At 44.2% G+C, this 22467-nt stretch overlaps 1 protein-coding gene across 1 annotated transcript in view; it reads right to left on the bottom strand.

Annotated features, from left to right (window-relative positions):
• Nucleotides 1-22467, bottom strand: part of LOC124545961 — a 252720-nt gene that overhangs the window by 86074 nt on the left and 144179 nt on the right. The window contains exon 8 of the mRNA XM_047124926.1: nt 4014-4126. Coding sequence (XP_046980882.1) covers nt 4014-4126 — 113 coding nt within the window. The remainder of the gene's footprint in view (nt 1-4013; nt 4127-22467) is intronic.

Below are 22467 nucleotides of genomic sequence, written 5' to 3' on the forward strand. Positions count from 1 at the left end.
CGAAACAATACACCATTGCCCAATGAGTAGCCACAGTGGAGTTCATGATTTTCAGACGTGCATTTAATGTATGGGGCAGCCGTTTATACTGACTGGATAACTGATTTATTTCTCCACCATTTCCCAATCCCAACTTGTTCCTCATTTGTAATGATTTCTTCTTTGAGAGGACTTTAGAAACTGACCTATTTTTTCAGTGTGCATGGTATTTTCAGCTGAAAAATGTCAGTGTCTAGAATGAGAATCAATATCTAGAATGACGATACGCCTCGATTCTCTCAAAATGGTTCAAATGGCTCTGAGCACTATGGGACTTAACTTCTGAGGTCATCAGTCCCCTGATTCTCTCAGGTGACAGGTCGTTGTGAGGGGTGTACTGAGACTGGAGGTCGTCACTTTCAACAGTTGCTGTGAGCTTAAACTTTTACTGTAGGATGTAAGTTGTTTTAGTCAGAAAAAAATAGATATTCATTCCGTTCTTTTCTCAAAGTTCCTTGTTTAGCGTCCTGTAAAGGTCTACTGTAGAATCAGGTACCTCCCATACATTTTATTGCTGTACTCTTTCCTGTTTCATGTGTAGTTCCCTATTTTTAAGCTGCAGTGGACGTTCTGGTAACGAAACAAACTGGGTTGGGTTGTGTCAGCGTAGCTATAACGCAAGAGATGGAATTTTCGTAATTTCTGTTTGCCAGAATTGTGCTGTTTTCCCTCTTAGGTAAAAACATTACGCCTCATTCCTGAAGTAACCGCAGAATCTGGAGAAAGCTGTTTCAGTCCGCGTTTACGTCCTATGAACTTCTTTGAGTCATAGAATGACGTAGTAGGCAAATGAGAGTAATCATTGAGGACAAGAGCGGTGTTCTTCGTTAGCTTGCTTGGTTGCGAAAACAGATAAAACTAATCACGCAATAAACCCAAGAAATGAAGATGAACTTACTGGAGCGACCTCATATTGTACCGAGTTATAAATGTAGAGAGCATATTACTCTTATGGAATATCGGTCGCTTCACAATTCTGGAAAATGCAATGGATCATTTGTCGTTTCGTTATTCATGCTGTCCAGTGTTAAAAGACGATAATCACTAGAAGGACACGTCTACAGTCAAGCAGATGTCACAATATATGGGAAGACAACAGATCTTTTTGTGATAAAGCGACAACAGAGTGTGATGTAGGGTTTAGAATAACTGCAATAAAGAGGTTGGAGCTTATAACACACTTATCGTTTCAGACACTCAAGTAGCGAAGAAATATCTGAGGAAGTTAGACGTGAAATCTGAACGATTCTTAACAAAAAATTTTGATTTTTGGTAAGAAATGAGAACATAATGAAAATAAACATTAAAATTTAATTTGATTTAATGTTATGTGTATGTATCCATTCATTTGACGTAAAATCCAACACGATATTTGTGAAACCTATAACTGACAGCTTTAAAACTAAAACAGTATAATATTTCAGCGGTCCTACCAAAGTTCCTTTCAAATTAGCTGTGAAATGCCAATAAATGCAATACGTATCAACAGTATAGCCCTCCACAGGCGTTCTTTGCTAACAGTTAGTATCTCAAGTTCGCCAGACAATCCTCCACACGTATTCTTACCAGAAATTCAAAATTTATTCCTGATACTTGGTACTCTCACAAACTGTTGATATTGTCAGCCACATATCAAGCATATAACCTGTAGGTGTGACCTGCGGGATTTTACTAACCGAGATGTTGCAGTGAATACGGCATCGGTCTTGTGTTCCAGGAATGATCTCCAGTTCCTCGATGGACATCGTGATTTGGATTTCCGCGACCTCCCTAAACCTATTGAGGTAAATTTTAAGGTGCTTGCTTTAGCAAAGCCACTGCCATTTCAGAGTTCTATCCTCACTTCTGGACCGTGATGCTTGCGTCCTATCAGTCTGAACGTCCGTTGTTACATCCTGCCAAATCATATCAATTACGAGGACGAGAAACGAATAGTATGAAAGTGAATAAGCAGCATAGTTTCTCACCGCGATCCAACACACAATCGTCACAAACCTGTGTACAACATGCATCAGACATATTTGTTTAGGAGATAGTCTAATGAACTTAACAATGAGCCTCAGTACTAGTAAAAACGAAGGAAGACCAAGAGATTAACATCCTGTCGAAGATGTTGATTCAAATGGGCCACAAGAACAAATTAGAAAGGATTGGCGGGAAGGCAGACGTTACCTTGACAGAGGAATCATCTCAGAATTCGTCTAATGTAACTTGAGTAAATCACGGAAAACCTACGTCTACACGGCCAACAGCCTGTAGACTGTAGATGATCGAAGGAAAAACTTTGTTGAAACGAAGTCTAGAGATACCATTTTCTGTATGCTGGCTCCTATTTTGGTTGTACAAGAGATGGTATTCTTCTTCGGTCAGTGGTCCTGAAGATGGCCTAGTGTAACGCTGGAACTGGTCACAAAAATAGAATGAAACTGGAATTTAGACGGCCGAAGGTGTTTTGATTCGACATTTTATATCGAACAGCCGAAGTCCCGCAACCATCCAGTATAAAGATGGAATTATAGTATCTCCGTTTAAGTTATTACTTCTCTTTGTAGCAGTTGTAGATACGATATGTAAACAACATCGGGGCTAATGACTCTCAGCTTTTGTTAACAGTTAAATGCTGTTTGCGTCTAAATTATTAGTTGTTGTAGTAGTTAAAGATTATGAGCTGTATTCTCTTCGCCACAACGAACGCATTGTATATCACGTAGCAGCCGAATCAAAAGACTATGGTCAGCTGCAGATCTGTAGCGTAGAGTCAGAAAAGCGAAACAGCAATCAGCGCAGTGGTTGCTCTACTGGCTTTATCTTAGCAGGGCTGTGTAGGGTCTGTTACTCTTAAAAAAGCAGGGTTTGTGGTAAAATACGTGCCTGGATATCGAGAGGTCGCAGCTCGAATCCCGGTCGAACCACGGACATTTTTCAGTCTACCTTAAACGTTGCCGTCACCTCTCAATGATGTGAAAATTCACCAGGAAAGACACGTGGTTCGGATTTAACGTTAAACTGTAGGTGTACTTTCCCCGGTCTGATCACAGGGCAGGTTAGGGACACGCAAGTAGCTGAAGCGGCGTGCAATTGAAGGTCTTGCACCAGGTAATTGAGGCCCCCCACGAAATTGTTATTATTATTATTATTGTTAGAGGCAATGCACAGCTTCCATAAATATAAAGTACGAAAGGAAGAAATGCTTAAAAGAAAAGATGAGAAAAGAAAGCTTTGAAATATCTCATTCGAAGAAGGGACAAGTAGGTCGGAAATTGATCGTGGCATCCTGTAACAGTTCACTTGGCGGTAGAATGAAGTGTTAGCGCGAGAAAAACGGTAGGAGCAGGTGAAAACTAGAATATCCAAAAATGTTATACAAGATGTTTGAGTGCAGCAGTTACTCAGAGAAGAAAGTTTTACTACGTGACAGGAAAAAACGGAGAAAAGCATCAAACTGACAGAAAGGCTGACGGCTTCATACACACGCTCTCTCTCTCTCTCTCTCTCTCTCTCTCTTTCTCTCTCCTGTCAGATCAGCTCAACTGAGATCCAATTCACTCCTTAAGAATCCGCAGTATTACGTCGAGTTGGAGCCATTATCCGAATAGCATATTTTATGGAAATCTAATAAAGATCAGAGAAGAGAATGACACTGAAACTTGCGCACGACAGCAGTCAGCACTACTCGCAGATCAGCTTACACGACGGTCACCGTATTTACAGCCCAAACTTGTTAAAGTACCACAGTCCGTGTGACGTTTACCGACAGTGTGTTCTCAAACACTCACAGAGCACGTTTAGTGGCTTCCTCGTTAACGTCGGACGTGTGTCCAGTGGCTGCGCAGTAGTTGAGCGACAGGAAGAGGCTGTCCTACCTGTTTCGCCACGTGCCCCGCGCTGCATCCGCGTCGCTCCGTGGCTGCAGCTGCGGCTGTCAGCTGTCGCACTGGCGGGCGCGCAGCTGCGGCCGCAGAGTCCGGCGCGGCCTTCCGCCCCCGGCGCGGCTTTCACAGCCGCCTCCAGCACGGCCGCCGCCGCCGCCGCCGCCGCCGCCCCCCTCAGCCGGAGTCGCGTTCGTCACGCACGGCGCTCCTTCGGTCTAGTTAACCACAAGCTCGCCACGGTGCCGCGCCAGCCACCGCTTTTTGCCCGCGGCTTTGCCATTCGGCGGCTTCCGCCGCTCTGAGGGCGCCAACTGTCCGTCACTGTGGGAGGCGGCGCGGCCGTCGCTTTCGGAACCAGAGGCGTAACGCGCCGCTCGCCGCTCACCGTTCGCCGCTTTTTGCGTGTCGCAGCGGCGTAACAGTTGTCGCCGGGCGGACATTGCCGCGGCCGCTGGTCTGTCGCCAGCCGCTCTAAGCCTGCAGGGCTGTCCACGTTCTCCGGTTGTCCACCGCCTGTGCTCAACATGTTATTCGCGAGCGACTAAGAGTCAGCTGGTTCTCACCGGAGCAAATAACCACTTTTAGTTATTTTTCAATAAGAGCGATATTTTAATGATGATGTATTTGTTTTGTGGTTTCGGAGAGATCAGTCTATCAGATGTTGATTATTGTTCGTCAACATAATCACAGCCACAAGTCATACTGTAAGCTACCGGAACACGTGGAACCGATGCAGGATGATTTTTCCATCAACACTGTTGTTGACGACGACGGTGACGAGGAAGATGGTAACGGATGTGGCAGGGCTGGCGGCGCTTCTTGTGGTGGCCACTGTCACTGAATACAAGGTAGTGGGGATGGGGAGCGACGGCGGCGCTTCTGGCGTTGGTGGCGCTGGCGCTGGTGGTGGTGATTGTGGTGCTGCTGCTGGTGGGGGTTGTAAATCTTGTCACGGTGACTGGTGATGTTGGTCACTCCTTATTTTGATAACAACAACAACAACAACAACAATAATAATAATAATAAAACTGTAAAATCTTCGGGTCTGCCTGTATTCTGTCTGAACACACTAATCTCCAAAACAGTAAGACAAATTTTCATATGACTTTCACAGGTAGTTGGCCATAGCTTTGTGCAACGTATAAGCTCCATTACACCAATATCAGTTCACAGAAAAAATATAGTAATTTAAACTTTTATCCATTATAATGTTATAAAAGCGAATGTAGCTGTGTCTGTGTTTCCACAACTAATCCGGTGAACCGATTTCGTTGAAATTTGATAGAAATATCTTGAACATTGAGAAAGAACATAAGCTACTTTAGAAAGTAAAAAAATAATCGCCCCCTAAGAGGATCGAGTAGGGAATGTCACATCTTTTTTTATACCACTGAACATAAAATTAGTTAAAAATTAAGTCTGTTGTATAATGTACACGTTGTATAATGTATAGATATTTCATTCATACGGTGCCCAGACCTCTCTGTACGGCTGCCGGCGCCCCTCGCATCCCAGTCTCCATCGATCATGGTCATTCCAGTTTCCTTCATTAAGATCTCTCGCCGCCATTGCTTCGTTGACGTCCTCTTTCCAGCATCTCACAGGTCTACCGTGCTTTATTCTTTGATGTGGAGTCAATAATAATAATAATAATAATAATAATAATAATAATAATAAGCACTCAATACACTTACACGATCACAATGCCACAAATATAGAATACATCACATACATTCAGCAACAGAAAGATTCACATTAAGCAGAAAGGAAGGAGGAAGGGGATTTATCGACATAAAAAAACCTACATTATGGACAGGTAGACAATTTAAGAAAATCCTTTCTAGAACGAGCAGAAACTAGCAAAATACACAAAGCAATCACTTATACAAATACATCGGCTACACCATTGCAATTTCATAACCACTTCTACAACCCTTTAGATCACATAACATCAACAGATACGAAGAAAGTGAATAGGAAAAAGAAAACACTAAATGGCAAGCACCTGTAACATCTAATACAGCCACACATTGATCAAGATGCATCCAACACATGGCTAAGAAAAGGCAATATATACAGTGAGACGGAAGGATTCATGATTGCAATACAGGATCAAACAATAAACACCAGATATTGCAGCAAGCATATTATTAAAGATCCCAATACCACAACAGATAAATGCAGACTTTGCAAACAACAAATAGAAACAGTAGATCACATCACAAGTGGATGTACAATACTAGCAAATACAGAATACCCCAGAAGACATGACAATGTAGCAAAAATAATACATCAACAGCTTGCCTTACAACATAAACTTATAAAACAACACGTTCCCACATACAAGTATGCACCACAAAATGTACTGGAGAACTATGAATACAAATTATACTGGAACAGAACCATTATAACAGATAAAACAACACCACATAACAAACCTGACATCATACTCACCAATAAAAAGAAGAAATTAACACAACTAATCGAAATATCCATACCCAATACAACAAATATACAGAAGAAAACGGGAGAAAAAATTGAAAAATAGATCCAACTGGCTGAGGAAGTCAAGGACATGTGGCATCAGGATAAAGTTGACATTATACCAATTATACTATCAACTACAGGAGTCATACCACACAATATCCACCAGTACATCAATGCAATACAGCAACATCCAAACGTATATATACAACTACAGAAATCTGTAATTATTGATACATGTTCAATTACCCGAAAGTTCCTAAATGCAATGTAACATATACCGTACAGTTAAAAGGAAGTCACGCTTGATCAAGGTCCGCGTCACTTTCCATTTTTGACCAGACATAACGTCTGAGAAAAGAAAGAAGAATAATAATAATAATAATAATGATGATACTCTCAGCGGCTAACAGTAAGCCAGTGTTACTTCTCTAGCGCTGATGGATATTTTGATGATTCCCTATTTGTAAGTAAAGATTCTTAGGTAAAAAGCAGGAAAAACAGTATGTAATGTATGATACAGCAATGTAGTGGTGGCTGTACACTTTAAATGTACAACTGTCTATGGAGGAAGCGAATATATGGGGGAAAGGGGGGGGGCTAGGAGGCCTGAAGTGGGGTATGGTGATCGTGAGTCAGTTATAATTCATAGAAAAAGAAGTGCCGTACTGTTTGCAGATTTGTCAGTTACAGTTTGTTCCCAGTGGTCATCAAGGCCATCTCCCAACTCTGCTTTACCTTAAGATCACTAAAGAAAAATGTATACTTTTTTGTATTATTGTTTACAATGTGATAATATCTCTCAAACTTCAAACTATTTTAACGCTTTCGCGTCGATCTCAGAGTAGGTGGGACGGGAGAACCGGAGAGAAAAAAATCAGTGATCGAGTGTAAGGACATCATCGTTACTCCTATTCCTTTTTCGTATTCCGCAAGATAACGTGGTTATTTTGTGACGAGACATTGGTAGAAGTTGTAGCTATGGTCACTCTGGAAGACTTAGTAGTTAAGTGTCGTTATCATCTCGAAACATGCCACATTCATACGGGAAAACTAGAGTCTAGTCGCATGAACACATTCCACAAGGACATCGCAATCCTAGTAATTAGATGTAAGCTTCTACCTGGACGACAGAAGTGAAACTCCTTGGCACCTAAACGTCCTCCGCACTGTACCGCGGCAGCCGCTGGTCTGCCCCGTGGGCCTAATGGGCGATGTTGGCGTCGAACCCACGTACGAGTACGTCCGACTACCGCGGTTTCTCAGGCTTGCAGTCTTTGCATAGGGCCCAGCCACTACAGGGGAATTGTTTTCACCGGTGAACGTGCGTGCAGAGGCACGGCAGTGAACGTGATGTTGCACTCACCGACACGGCTTGCCATTGGCTCATTGTGTTCCAGTACTGGCACACCCAGCTAACACACACGTCAGCTGGATGGCAGCTCATAATGGTCCCACAGTTGCAGACAATTACGTGTTCGACCAGCAACCCGCATCTCGGCGGCTAGTCGCCCATCGTGCAACTTGAAATCCCATCACATTCCGACATTCACTATCTACCGAGCAGCCTCGCTTCTCATTGCGCCATACAGCAACGTGATAAATAGTGACCAAACATCAATTTCAGGAAGTGTCAATGCATAGGGGCAATAGGATACATGACGGGTGCCACTGCGTTAAAAGTGAAAAGTGGTTGCGAAACAGCTTCATTATATCTGTGGATTTCAGCTCAGGATAGTTAACGTATTCTGGATCTTCCTGTGAGATGGTAGTCATTAAAAGAAAAAAAAAATAAACCGCCTATTCGCTCGCAGATACCTCTGCAACGTTTCCTCCGGGAGATTGTAAATTTGATTTTTTTGATACGACATGTGTATCAAGAGTGTGAGGAATGTGAACTACTGATGGCTCTAACAACAACCGAATACTCGGCTTGAAATACACATTCGCGGTGTAATTATTTTACAAGTAGAAAACTATTCTACAAGTAAAAATTAAAAAATTAAAAATATGGTCATATATTGATAAAAATAGGCTAGGAAGTACGTGAATAAATTATATAAATGGAAAAAGGACAATAACAGGGTGGGATGGCTAAAGTTTGAGTCTGACTTATGCTGTTGATCGGAACTGCGGTTTTTCAGTGCTGATTCAAAAGAAAACAGGCAGGCCTAACCGAGAAACTGATTGTTTACGAAGAAGTGCGGTAATATCATGCATCGAGAGAAACACAAACGGGGCCGTAAGAGCCAGAATGAGATAGGATGGAATAGAAATTGGAAGAAAATCACGTGAGTAGGTGCGGACTTTTGTTGAGGATACCAAGCCAACGTTCGCCAAAAATGATACCAGAAGAAGTGAAGGAAAAATTAGACGCTGGTCTTCCCAGCACGGTTCCTTGCACAGTCGCAATACAAAAAATGTGTGCAATAAAATTTCAGCCTGAAGATATTTTTTGAGAAACTAGATATTGTTGGTACCGTATTGCTGAAGATGAAGGATTCGATTCGAACGTTAGGCTATTTGTTCTTATTTGTTAATTCTGCCTGCATAGTAGTTTTCATTATACCACGTTTAAGCATTCCGTCTTTTCTCTTACAAAGCAATACACTCCTCCAAAGTTTCCAGTCCACTGTCAACACTTCTTCCTTACTTTTCAATTACAGGCCTTCTTTTAAACTTAAACGCCATTTTAAACAAAACAAAAAAATACGGCTACGCCCGAGGTCAAATCTTCTGTCTCGATCGTCCTCACCAAGCACACTAACCACTGAACGAGGCGCACAGAACTGCCGTGCAGTATTGATTGATGATTGTTGTGGCTTATAAACACACTGCACAGGAAATTAGCTGCGCCAGGAGCTGCCACGCTGACACCGTTCAACGCCGCGTCTGAGCTTGATAATGGCTTCAGTTTGGCGAGGAAGGGAGTCCACGAGTTCCTTTAGGCGTGCCGTGGCCAGCTGAAGCTACTCGCCGATGATTAGATCCTCTACAGCTACCAGTTTGCGAGAACGTTCATTGCTATTGAAACGCCTCGTTAAATCCGCAGGACAGGACAGGTAGTTGGAATTGTGGAAAGGGGCCAAAAATGAGCAGCTGTTAGTTACACTCGAACACATATAACTTTATTTACTTGCCCAGACATTACAGCGCAAATTTCCGAGCTTAACTATCGACTGAATGTCACACAGTCTTATGGCTTAAGGGTACAACCTCTTTAATTTTTAAAATGGCTGAAGGCCCGTGATTTAAAACACGACTACAATAAATTTTTAAAAGGCAGAAGGCCCAAAGCTTTATCCTCAAATAATTTTAAAAAAGGAGGCTGATGGCCCAAATAATGTAAGACTTAACAATAAGGAATTTTACCTTTAAAACGGCTGAAGGCCCATGATTCGAAACACAACTCCAATAAATTTTCACAAGACAGTGTGCCCAAGGCTTTATTCTTAAATAATTTTTTTAAAGTGAGGCTGAAGGCCCAAACAATGCAAGACTTGACAAGTAAGGAACTTTCAATTTTAAAACGGCTGAAGGCCCATTATTTAAAACCCAGCTAAAAGCATACAAATTCAAACCGTCGGCTATGAACCATTAAAATACACAATCAAACACCAATAAAAAAGGCGTACATCCAGCGGCGCTCTGAAGTTTACGGGGGTCTGTCTGAACTTGATATATTAACGTTCGCTTAGGGGAGGCAGGTAGTCGGCCCAGCTGTATCCGATCCGGCGGCAACCCAACTAAGAGACAGTCAACGGACCCACCGACAAGACGACTTGCTTTCCACCCGACCAGTGCACAAGGAACTCCAAAGCAAAACGTAAAAGGCGTAGCCGCCCACAACCAAGCATACATAAGCTGTCAAAACTACACACACGTGTTGGAGAGCGACAACACGGCGAGGAAAGGACACTGCCTGAATTTTACGTCAGCGGCCAGGGCAGGTAACCGGAGCGCGAACGGTGACAAGGCAGAAAATTCCGCTGGTACACTTGGACTTCAAATAACCAAAATACAGTTAAACTCCACCGGATGGTGGCCAAACTTTCGCCAACTCGAACACTCGCTGTTGCACACGGGAATACCCCCAACAGCCAACCATGAAAACCAACGGCACAATGTGAACAGACTGGCTTCGGTAATTAAACACCACTCAACTTTGATGTCCTGGGTTGGTGAGCCACGAACCCCGTAGCAATCGGAACAGCCCCCACACACTCCGACACTGCGTAGAGACCGCCAGCGGGTCCGGCCCACTGCGCCGCGCGGAGATTTCCTGGCTGATCCACACCGGCTCCTCAGAGCCAGTACGCCGGCAACATTTAAAATAACTTGTCAATCAAAATCACACATGCTACACAGTGTTTCACGAACACTTGCACGAAGAACTAGACAATGCTAACGGCAGTGACTGTGAAATAACAGGGACGAACCACAAGTCGGTACACACAGGCAACCCATAAGCGACCGCCGGCCGACACACACATCGTCCGGCTAGACGGCCGACCGACGACCAACCAAGGTGGTCCCCCGCACTCAAGTGAGACGTGTCGGCGACCGTCGGGCGAGTCATGGCTGTCCGGACATCATTGCAGCCGCGCCCCGACTGAACTTGTACCGCATCCTAAGTCAAACACTGCCAGGAGCGATCTGCACTACTAGCGCCTCCCAACTCACTGGCAGATCCGAACTGACTCCGAACACACGACAACCGGGAAGTAATAGCAGTCAGAAAAGATAATACGCCAGGGCTTATATCGATAAGCGCCGCTGCTGCCGCTCACGGGCAGGCAAGGCGGCAGTTCAGTGACACCAGTAATTGAAATTAACATAACGAGGTGGCAGTACAGTGAAAACAGGACGTCAAACGAGGTATGGCACGAACAGGAGCCGCGCACGGCTCAGCTATGGTTCACCCGCTATTTAAGATAGTCCCAGACGGGAGTTGAGTGCCCACAGCATACTCACCATGAAGAAGTAGCAGAAAGGACAACACTTGATCACCGAGATTGTTGACATAACCGTTGTGGCTCAAGCTATAGTAATCTGAATCAGTGGGTCCAAGTCATGTTACGGAAAACATCCCCAAAACGTCACACAGCCACCTCCAGCCTAAACTGTACCCTCTGTCCACTACGTGTTAAGCGTCACATCGGGTCGTGGGTGCGCTCGAAGCGCAGCATCGTTTGAAAAGAATATCATGTCACCCTTCGGACTACACTGATTGCGGGTCCGGCGCGTGCCTCTTGTCGTCTGGGCGCACGTTTGGATAGCCCTGAGGTAGGGCCGGAGGGAGAGGTAGTGAGAGACCTTGGAGGTTGCCTTCGAGCCGCAATTCACGTCCGGCGTCTAGCATGAAATACCGGAGCACGCGCGCTGCCGGCTGCGGCTGACATTTGATAGGTATCGCTAATTGCCAGCCGTAGCCGTTCTGGGAGGCGGTAGTGGAGTTTCCGAAGACTGACTGACGCGCGGCCACGTGAACTTTACCGTGAGACGTTTGGCGGACCTCGGAATGCTCTAAGTACAAGGCGGTACTGCTGCAGCAAATCTGCCCCAAGGTTCTCCGTACTCCAGTCGCCGCAAATACGATTTCTGAGCGGCCGAACTGTCGGCGAGTGGCAAACGCCTACTGGGAGTAAACCGATGAATGTGCGACCAGAGTAAACACAGTCATTGACGGAAGACGGGGTTGTATTTCTGCAACCTTTGTTACTGCCTTCCACCCTCCCTCCCTCTCTCCCTCCCTCCCTCCCTCCCTCCCTCCCTCTCTCTCACTCTCTCTCTCCCTCCCCTCCCTCCTTCCGCTTATTTTAAGACACGTTTGATACGGGCTTCCACAGCTTCTGTGGTAACTTCTTCACCCGAGGGAAGCACTTGAACCCAACGCCCTCAATTATTTGGTGCATATATTCCAATGTCTGGGATATACATTGTAAGACAGAAACGCACCACGAAGGAATTACCCGATTGAGACGGAAATTGGTAGATTACAGTTGCAGAGAAGTTGGATGATATATACAGGAGAAAGAGCTTCACAAGTTGAGGAAGGTAGTTATGCTTTGGTCCACCTCTGACGTTTATGCAAGCAGTTGATTGGCAGAGTTGATGCGTGTCCTCCTGAAGGATATCGTCCAAAATTCTGTGCAGTTGGCGTGTCACTGGACTGAAGGCCATCCCCATAGTGCTTCTCAATTGGGGCGAAATCCGCCGACCTTACGGCCAAGGTAGGGTTTAGCAACCACGAAGGCAAGCAGTCGATACTCTCGCCGTATGCGGGCGGGCTTATCTTGCTGAAATGTAAACTCAAGATGGCTTGCCGTGAAGGGCAACAAGACGGAGCTTAGGATATCGTCGACGTACCGCTGTGCTGTTAGTGTGCAACGCATGACAACCAAAGCTGTCCAGGACGTCTCCAAATACGTTTTCACTCGCCATCGGTACACAGCTCGATGCGGCGCTCATCACTAAGGACAATCCTAGTGCAGTGTCAGAGGCAGTGGAAGTCATTCCTATAGTGAAGATAGGGGCAATTCTTCTTTTCCACAAGGTCTCGCCTTCCACGAAAAGTTGCCAAATTACTTGTATGTTTGTGGCCTCGTTACGCCTTAACGATAGTAGCTTCCGTATTATTTGCGATTAGTGACAACAGATACGCTCTCCACTTCTCATACTATACATATCAAAGAATAAGCAAAAATTATGTAACTGATCTCAACAGTGTGGCAGTAAATGAGTCTTCACCTCGGATTACAATACAAAGTGTGGATTCAGTAAATAAGTATCAATCACAATGTGGTCGCTGTGGTCTAAAAATCATATTTTCTAATTAGGGCGAAACCTAATGACTGTTTTGCGCTAGGCATCTTGGTGGCAATACATAACACACTTGGTAACCACGTAACAGATAGTAAACCCACTTTACATCTGTAAACAATCTCCTAAAACAGTAGCTAATAGATGGAGACGTACTAAAAGAAACGTATATGTCTTCAAAATAGCAATCCATGAAGACTTCGATGCCTCCCGAGGCAGAATCTTACCGAAAGACCTCTCGAACAACCCAAAGTTTTTCTGGTCAAATGTAAAGACAGTTAGTAGCACCAGAGTTGGTGTTTCGACACTGACAGAGGACACAGGAACTATTTTTAGGTTAGCAAATAAAAGCAGAAAACCTTATGTCCGGTTTCAAATTTTCCCTTACAAAGGAAAATCCACGAGTTCTGATCCACATTAATTTCCGCACCACTACACATATGACTGACACACGTATTAGTGATACACAGCTAGTGTCAGCGAGGCTGAGAAACAGCTGAAATAGCTAAAATCAGGGCCCGATGAAGTGCGGCTGATTTAGTCCCTCTTTCAGCCATTATTTGCCGCAGATTCCACGAACAAAAAATATTTCCCTACAGTTGGAAGAAAATACAGGTTACACCCGTCTACAAGAAGTGATCCACAGAACTGCCGTCAACTATCGTTAACACCAGTTTCTTGTACACTCTTGGAACGTGTTCCTAGCTCAGAAATAATGAGTTATCTCGAAACTCCGGATATTTGATTCTGTAGGAGATTTGCAAGAAGTATCTGGACTGACAGAAAAACGAATGAGATGGTTCTGCAAGAAATAGGAGAGAAGTAACAAGTACAGTACTGAAAGTTATAAACCAACACAAAGCAAAACTCGCTGGATACTTAATTAGTCATAATCTTTTTCTATATAACATTGACGAACGCAATATCGTAGGAAAGAAAAAATGGGCGGGGACCGTTGAGAACGAAATTTTTCATACATCGAGATGAAGAGGAGTGCTGAAGGAAGGAAGCTATCGCCGCGGAGACGAGGCTTAGCCTTTTAAAGGAAGAAGAGAAAAATCTCGAATAGAATGACCTCTTCCACGTCAACCACTGTAGATTCCGAAAACGTCGGTCATGAGAAATCCATCTCTGATACGACATCTTCAAAGCCACGAATCAAAACAACCATCTAGGTTTGAGTATTGAGAGTGTGCTTCTCAGTCCTACGCTGAATTTGTGTTCCCATTTTATGCATCATTTTGTATTTCTCGACTTCCGAGAATCACATAACACACTATCACACCAGGCATTACTAACGAAAGTACAATTACATACGGTGTCAAACAAAATTTTCTGCTGGATTGAGAATTTTTTGATGGGGAGTACGCAGCACGTTATCTTGGATGAAGAGTCATAGACAGAAGTAATTTCACATGTAACCCAGCGACTCCTGGTGTTCATATGCCGTATTAATTACTGGTTAGTCTTCATTCATAGTAATCTCCGACATTTTGGTACGGCTGCCAACTCTCCCGTATTATACGGGAACTCCCGTATATTTCTGAATTTTTAAGCCTACTCCCGTCTCCCGTTTTTATTTTCTACGGGAGATACAATCTCATTCATTAAATGTAAATAACATTTCGACTTATAGTGCCGATAATGCTAGTTTCAATTATGACAAAAATAAATCCGTGATAAAATTGTTGAGTAAGAAAAATAACAAAATATTTAAAGAAAACTGCACAAAACACATAATCCATAATGGCACTAAATATGCTTCTGATGTCTGAGATGTAGACGTAGAAATGATAGTTGTTAAGATTTATGGACACTTTTCAGTGTCAGCAAAACTCAGAGAAGAATTAAGATTTTTTTTTTTATTGGTACTGATTGGTGTGAAATTTTAAGGCGCGTGCCTACTAGGTGGTTGTCCCTCAACCAGCTGTTAACAGACTAATAAATGAGTGGGAGCCAATAATAAGTTATTTGCAAAGCATAAATGAAACACTTATAGCTTTGAAATTGTATTTTAGTGATGAGGATCCAAGCAAAATGTTAATTCTCGAAGCGTATCTTCAATTTTTTTCTTACATTGGAAATATTATTTTGGAAACCTCAAAATATGTAGGTATCTCAGCTCTGTAGTGTCATTGAAGCTTTGTTGAAGAAAATTTTGCAAAGAAAAGATGACTCATTTTTTGGAAGCAATACACATAAGATTTTAAATAAATTAGATCCTGTCAATCAGAAGAGAATTCAAAGTAATCTTGTTGAATTTTATGAAACCTTTCATACTTACATTGTAAAAAAAGTAAACATTTCTGACAATGCTACAATTCAGTCCTTGCTCCTACTGTCACTAAAGAATTCGATTACTTTTAATGATTTTCAGAACATGCTTACTCATATTCAGGTCGACATAAATGAGAATAACCTGTACAATCAATTTTGTTCTTTGAAAAATATGATAAATACAAAAATTTGCGCCGACGGTAGCACAGTTGAAAAGTGGGTATCCGTGATGATTGAGGTAGAAGCCAAAGGAATTAGAGCTAAGGACATAAATAAGATTCTTGGATTTGTTCTCAGTATACCGGCATCTAATGCTCACACAAATAAGTTTTTATTTGATGGTCTGGTGATAGGAACCGTTGCAATCTAGACTTAAGGAAAGCTGAACTACAAATAAGTGTTAATTTTTGTTACGCATGTAACGATTTGTCCGATTTGTAAAGAACGATCGCAAGCTTCAGACTGCTGCCAAAAGTGTAAGCTAATATAGTTTTAAGTAAAAAATTCTATAGATCTTCAGCTTATACACTATGTGATCAAAAATATCCGGACGCCTGTGTGAAAAAGACTCCATCAGTAATGCTGGACTTCAGTATGGTGTTGGCCCACCCTTAGCCTTGATGACAGCCTCCACTCCCACAGGCATACGTTCAGTCAGGTGCTGGAAGGTTCCTTGGGGAATGGCAGCCCATTCTTCACGGAGTGCTGCACTGAGGACAGACGTATCGATGTCGGTCGGTGAGGCCTGGCACGAAGTCGGCGCTCCAAAACATTCCAAAGGTATTTTATAGGATTCAGGTCAGGCTCTGTGCAAGCCAGTCCATTCCACGTCCTAAAAGACAACTATATATATCAGCGCAGTAACTGCGGTGGCATGTTGAACTAGCAACTTTAAACAACAGATGTGTATTCGACCAGTCAGTTGTGACCAGGCTTTGTAAAGTAATGGCAGTGCGGCCATAGTTGGGCAATTTTGTTGGAACACAAATCTCAGTGGAGCAACAACTGTAAATGAGTTGTTCGAGACATTCTCCAGAATTTCTTTAAAGACATCATAGTCGCCGTACATGTTCTCATGTCAGATAGTTTTCTATTCTGACAGAATGTAACTTTGCAGCGTTACTTGAGAATGGCCATAAGGCCGAAATTGCAATAGTAACAATAATTATTTTATACATTCAACGGCGACTATGATGTCTTTTAAGAAATATTATATGACTGTGAATCCCAATCACGAGAAGTTAATTCTCCAGAATGTTTTGAAGAAGAGAAGAGTGTCTGTAATGTTTGCCCCGCACGTCTTGACTCCTCAACGTAAAAGATTAGGTATGAACGCCTGTCGCGACTTAATTGAATGCAAAACGTGGGCAACAATTCGGACCTACCACAAAGTGCAGAACGGGTCTCTGATGGCTCGTTAAGACCGAAGAAGTTTAGAGTGTGACGCGCAAGCTGAATGTCATCTCAAAGAACGACATTTTGACATTTTTCCTATGGTTTACTCAACGGTATGTGGGTTCTCCTCACGGGAGGAGACTATGTAGGACACCTGAACCGCTAAAACCACCATCTCAACTTTCTTCTAGTTTTTATTAATCCAGTCTCTAAACTTTTTGGACTTATGGGGTATAACGCAGGCCCAGCCGTAGGTAAAGCAGTTGCCAGACATAGTTTCACTGGTAGGGTAGTGGAAAAATGGATTCCACAAAGGTGACTGTTCACATAACATTCGTCTGTCCAATCTAGAATATTGATGAAGTATGTTGGACTCATACCAAATAATACTGACGCCAGCACGGATACACAAATGGTGAAAGATCTGTCTCATCTACGGGGGGGGGGGGGGGGGGGGGGGAGCGTCAAGGAGATGCTGAGAGAGCTCAAGAAGATGCTGAAAAAGCTGAATTGGCAGACGCCGGAAAGTAGAGGGCAACTATCGGCGAAAGCCTACTCACAAAGTTTCACGAAACAGTATGAAGTGGGGAAACTAGGAATACACTGGAAACCAACCCCCACGTATCGTCCCCGTAGGAACTCGAATGGAGTCGAATAATTCTTACTGCACTCCATCGTGTGTGGAACGGAAATAAGCCATAAAGCATGGAAAGTTGGAAGTACCCTCTGTCATGCGCTTCGCTGTGGTTTGCAGAGTATAAATGTACTGGGTGATTCTGTAATGGTGTTACAACCTTTTAGGGATGATAGAGAAGTGTAAATATATCAGTTTGACGTAAGGGACACTGGTCCGGAAACGACTGAGGCGGTAGTTACAAGCGAAAGTCATTTTGACACCTGTGGCAGTAGAACACGTGCCAACACTGTTGTTTCTAATGCTAATACTGTAGGCTGGCAACTTTTAGAGATGGCGGTATGGACAAAAACAAGAAAAAAGTCTAATAAACATGGGCTCTAGAATGCATACCTCAAGGGCTGTGAGCACTTGGTCAGTAGAAGATACGTGGTTCACAGAAGCGAAGATGAAGACGTGCTCATAGCTCTTACGGCATACATTTTAGAGCCCATGTTTACCAGAAATTTTTTTCTTGTTTTACTCGTTATCACTGAAAGTTGCTTACTCTAGAATCTTAGCAACAACAGTACCGCTACATGTATCCGACAGGGGCCAGTACCGCTCGAAATTCTCAAGAAGGACGCACAACAATGTGCTATGAAGGGTCTTCAGCGCGCTCGGTAAACACACGCACGCGAAACGAATGCTACCATTGCGCTGTTTATCATTAACATTTCGAAAATCTCTGATTCTTTGGCTCGATCCTTCTGACAAGTGCCGTGTATAACGTAGGATCTCCATAAAATGGACGAGGAAAGGACTGTGTGGAAACACTGGCAATAAAAAGCGACAGGAAGACAGGACATGTGTTAAGACGTCGCTGAGTAACTTTGCTTCGATATTACTCCATATCCGAGCTATTGGGAAGGATAAAGTTTAGAATGCACATTAAGCAAAGAAAACGACGAACCACGAAGGACTTATCCCGAAGGAACGGAAATCGATAGGTGTGGTGTATGTGTGCAGACGAACAAATGATCACAGTTTCAGAAAAATTGTACGATTTATTCAAGAGAAAGAGCAAATTGAGCAAGTCAGTAAAGCGTTTATCCACCTCTGATCCTTATTCGAGCACTTACTCGGCTTGGCATTGATTTATAGGGTTGTTGAATGACATCCTGAGGGATATCATGTCAAATTCTGTCCAGTTGGTGTTTCAGATTGTCAAAATCTCGAGCTTGATGGAGGGGCCTTGCCCATAATGCTCCAAACTTTCTCAATTGGAATTCACAATAGAAATGACCTCCACTGACACTGGAACTTTGAAGCTTGTTTACTTTGCCTGCTTTCGCTCTGTTATCCAGAATGGTGTTATATTTTGGTGCACTCCCCAGGAATGTTCTGAGACCAGAAACGAGCGGGCAGACTGATCTGCAACGTCAGTTGACGAACTTCGTGGAGGCCGCTATTCAGGGGTCTCGGATTTCCGACTGTGCAGTCCCTGTACTTACAGGCAGAACATTAATAAAAGCAGCTAACTGCCGGGACTCTTTCCTCAATGGAGATGGCGGTGGAAAGGTCCTGTGAACGTGTGTCCTAAAGTGCATCACTGCCACGGTAGATGGCGCTGACGAATGAAAGTTCCTCTGACCACGTGACGTGTGTTCCTTGCGTGTTGCAGGCCGTGTGATTGATTCAGCGTACTGTAAGCAGAAGAACGTCGGGAACAAGCCGAGATCGTGTTTTTTGTACGGCCAAGCAGAGGTGTCACGGCTATAACAAAACAAGTACTGTCACAGACACATACCACACACACAACATTTCAAGCCCTTTTTGGACGTTTGTCTGACCATCGGTCCTTCAGACCGACGGACATACAGAGAGGCGACGGACTGTGTGTACACCAGACTTGGAAGACCGGGTTCTACAGGATAGTGAGACGAACCCCGATACAAGGTCCATGCAAGTGGTCCGCCAACTTGGTGTAAGCCAAAGTACGACTATGTGTAACCTGCATGACGATAACAACCATCCATATGACCTGCAACGAATGCAAGGATTATCAGCAACGTATTTCCCTCTAAAGGAAGAATTTTGTCGATGGTTTTTGCACCACACCATCACAGTTACGGGATTTCTGTCGTCAGTAATCCACGATGCGAAGCGTGCACTGCATTCCATGGAGGCCACTTTGAACATCTGTTGTGACGTGGACGCGATGCAGCTCTGTATGCTACTGTGTTCTGGGACGACTTGTCGCTGCACGCAGGCCGTCCGTTTCCGGACACACGTTCGTTGGACCTTTTTCTTCCTCCATTTCCAGTCAGTGATCCGTCTGTGCAGTTTGTCGGTTTTATTAACGTTCACCCTGTTTAGTCCGTCGTGGGATTCGTTGTTGACAATGTTAACTACTTCAGAAAGAACTGCAGCATTCATTCTGTGAACACTTGACCGAAATCGATATAAACTTGGATAATATTTCCCCAGTCATTGTATAGAAAGTGGTCAGTATTCAGCAGCTTTCATTATCAAGAGGCTTCCAGCAAATTGAAAAAATTAAATGATAAACCCTAAGTAATCGTAAGTAATGAAAAACAAATTCGAAGGTTTCCTTGTGGCGCAGTCCTTATATTCTGTACAGGCGCTCCTCGCAGCAGTTGAGAATTTTTGTCTGTAACGTCTTCTTTATTCTCATAAACACTCCTTTGTTTTCTTCTATTCTTTGCTTATAAATTTTTCTGAGCAGCGTTATGTAAACTGTAGTAACTCGTTTCATGCCAAAGTAGCTTCCTCTCGATAAAAAAAAAAGAAGGTCAGTACTTGATGTTAGTTACGTGTATTTCACAAAGGGCACGATATGAAATCGAACAATACGACTTGCCTTAATAAACAGATATGTAAGTAACCACAATTTACTAGGAACCTCTATAGTGACTATCGTGGCTAATTATTAAGCTTTGAAATGACAAGTATTGGCAAATAAAAATTGGTATAATTATGTAGAGTAGTTAATTAGTATTGCCCCGTGATATTGATTGATACTTTCACTGTAGAAACACAATAACAGACAAATAATTTTCGTAACAGTACTATCCTGCTGCATGAAAGTTTTGTAATACCGTGACAAAAGTCATGGGATAGCGAGCGACGTGCACATACACAGACGGCAGTAGTAGCGCGGTATAAAACGGCGGTGCTTTCGCACAGCTGTCATTTGTGCTCTGGTGATTCATGTGAAAACGTTGCAGACGTGATTATGGCTGCGCGGCGGCAATTAACAGACTTGGAACGCGGAGTGGTGGTTGGAGATAGACGCATGGTACATTTCATTTCGGAAATCGATAGGAAGTTCAATATTCCGAGATCCACAATGCCAAGACTGTGCCGGGAATACCAGATTTCAAGCACTGTCTCCCACCACGGCCAACTCTGTGGCCGACGACCTTCACTAAAAGACCGAGAGCAGTGGCGTTTACGTAGAGCTGTCAGTGCTAACAGACCAGCAACACTGCATCACATAACCGCATAAAATGTGATACATACGAATAGCGTAGCCGGTAGGACAGTGTGGAGAAACTTGGCGTTAATGGGCTATGGACATCGCCTCTAGCGCCTCTCTTGGGCTCGTGACCGTAGAGATTGGACTGTAGATGACTGGAAACTCGTGGCCTGTTCAGACGAGTGCCGAATGCAGTTGGTAACAGCTGATGGTAAGTTTAGAGTATGGCGCAGGCCACACGAAGCCGTGGACCCAAACTGTCAACAAGGCACTGTGCAAGCTGACGGTGTCTCCATAATGGTGTGGCCTGTGTTTACTTGGAATGGACTGGGTCGTCTGGTCCAACTGAACCGATGATTGACTGCAGGTGGTTGTGTTCGGCTACTCTGAGCACCATATACAGCCAGTCGTGGACTTCATTTTCCCAAACAACAATGGAATTCTTATGGATGACAATTCGCCATGTTGCTGAGCCACATTTTTTTTCCGGGCGGTCTGAAGAAGATCATGGAGAATTCGAGCCACCCAGATCGCTCGACATGAATGCCACAGAACGTATGTGGGACAGAGTCGATAGGTCAGCTCGTGCACAAAATCCCACGGCTCAGTATTTCCGTAGGGAACTTCCGACGACCTCTTGAGTCAACCCCACGTCGAGTTGCTGCACTGCGCCGGTCAACAAGAGGTCGAGCGCGATGTCAGAGGAGGTGTGCAATCACTTTTGTCACCTCAGTGTGATTTACGGAGGGTCATTCGGACGGTAAGGTCCGTTTTGTTAAAAACGATCACTTCTCTTCAAAAAGCTGTTTTCATTTACACTCCTGGAAATGGAAAAAAGAACACATTGACACCGGTGTGTCAGACCCACCATACTTGCTCCGGACACTGCGAGAGGGCTGTACAAGCAATGATCACACGCACGGCACAGCGGACACACCAGGAACCGCGGTGTTGGCCGTCGAATGGCGCTAGCTGCGCAGCATTTGTGCACCGCCGCCGTCAGTGTCAGCCAGTTTGCCGTGGCATACGGAGCTCCATCGCAGTCTTTAACACTGGTAGCATGCCGCGACAGCGTGGACGTGAACCGTATGTGCAGTTGACGGACTTTGAGCGAGGGCGTATAGTGGGCATGCGGGAGGCCGGGTGGACGTACCGCCGAATTGCTCAACACGTGGGGCGTGAGGTCTCCACAGTACATCGATGTTGTCGCCAGTGGTCGGCGGAAGGTGCACGTGCCCGTCGACCTGGGACCGGACCGCAGCGACGCACGGATGCACGCCAAGACCGTAGGATCCTACGCAGTGCCATAGGGGACCGCACCGCCACTTCCCAGCAAATTAGGGACACTGTTGCTCCTGGGGTATCGGCGAGGACCATTCGCAACCGTCTCCATGAAGCTGGGCTACCGTCCCGCACACCGTTAGGCCGTCTTCCGCTCACGCCCCAACATCGTGCAGCCCGCC

This window comes from Schistocerca americana, chromosome 8 (genome assembly GCF_021461395.2).
Source record: "Schistocerca americana isolate TAMUIC-IGC-003095 chromosome 8, iqSchAmer2.1, whole genome shotgun sequence".
Taxonomy (NCBI): domain Eukaryota; kingdom Metazoa; phylum Arthropoda; class Insecta; order Orthoptera; family Acrididae; genus Schistocerca; species Schistocerca americana.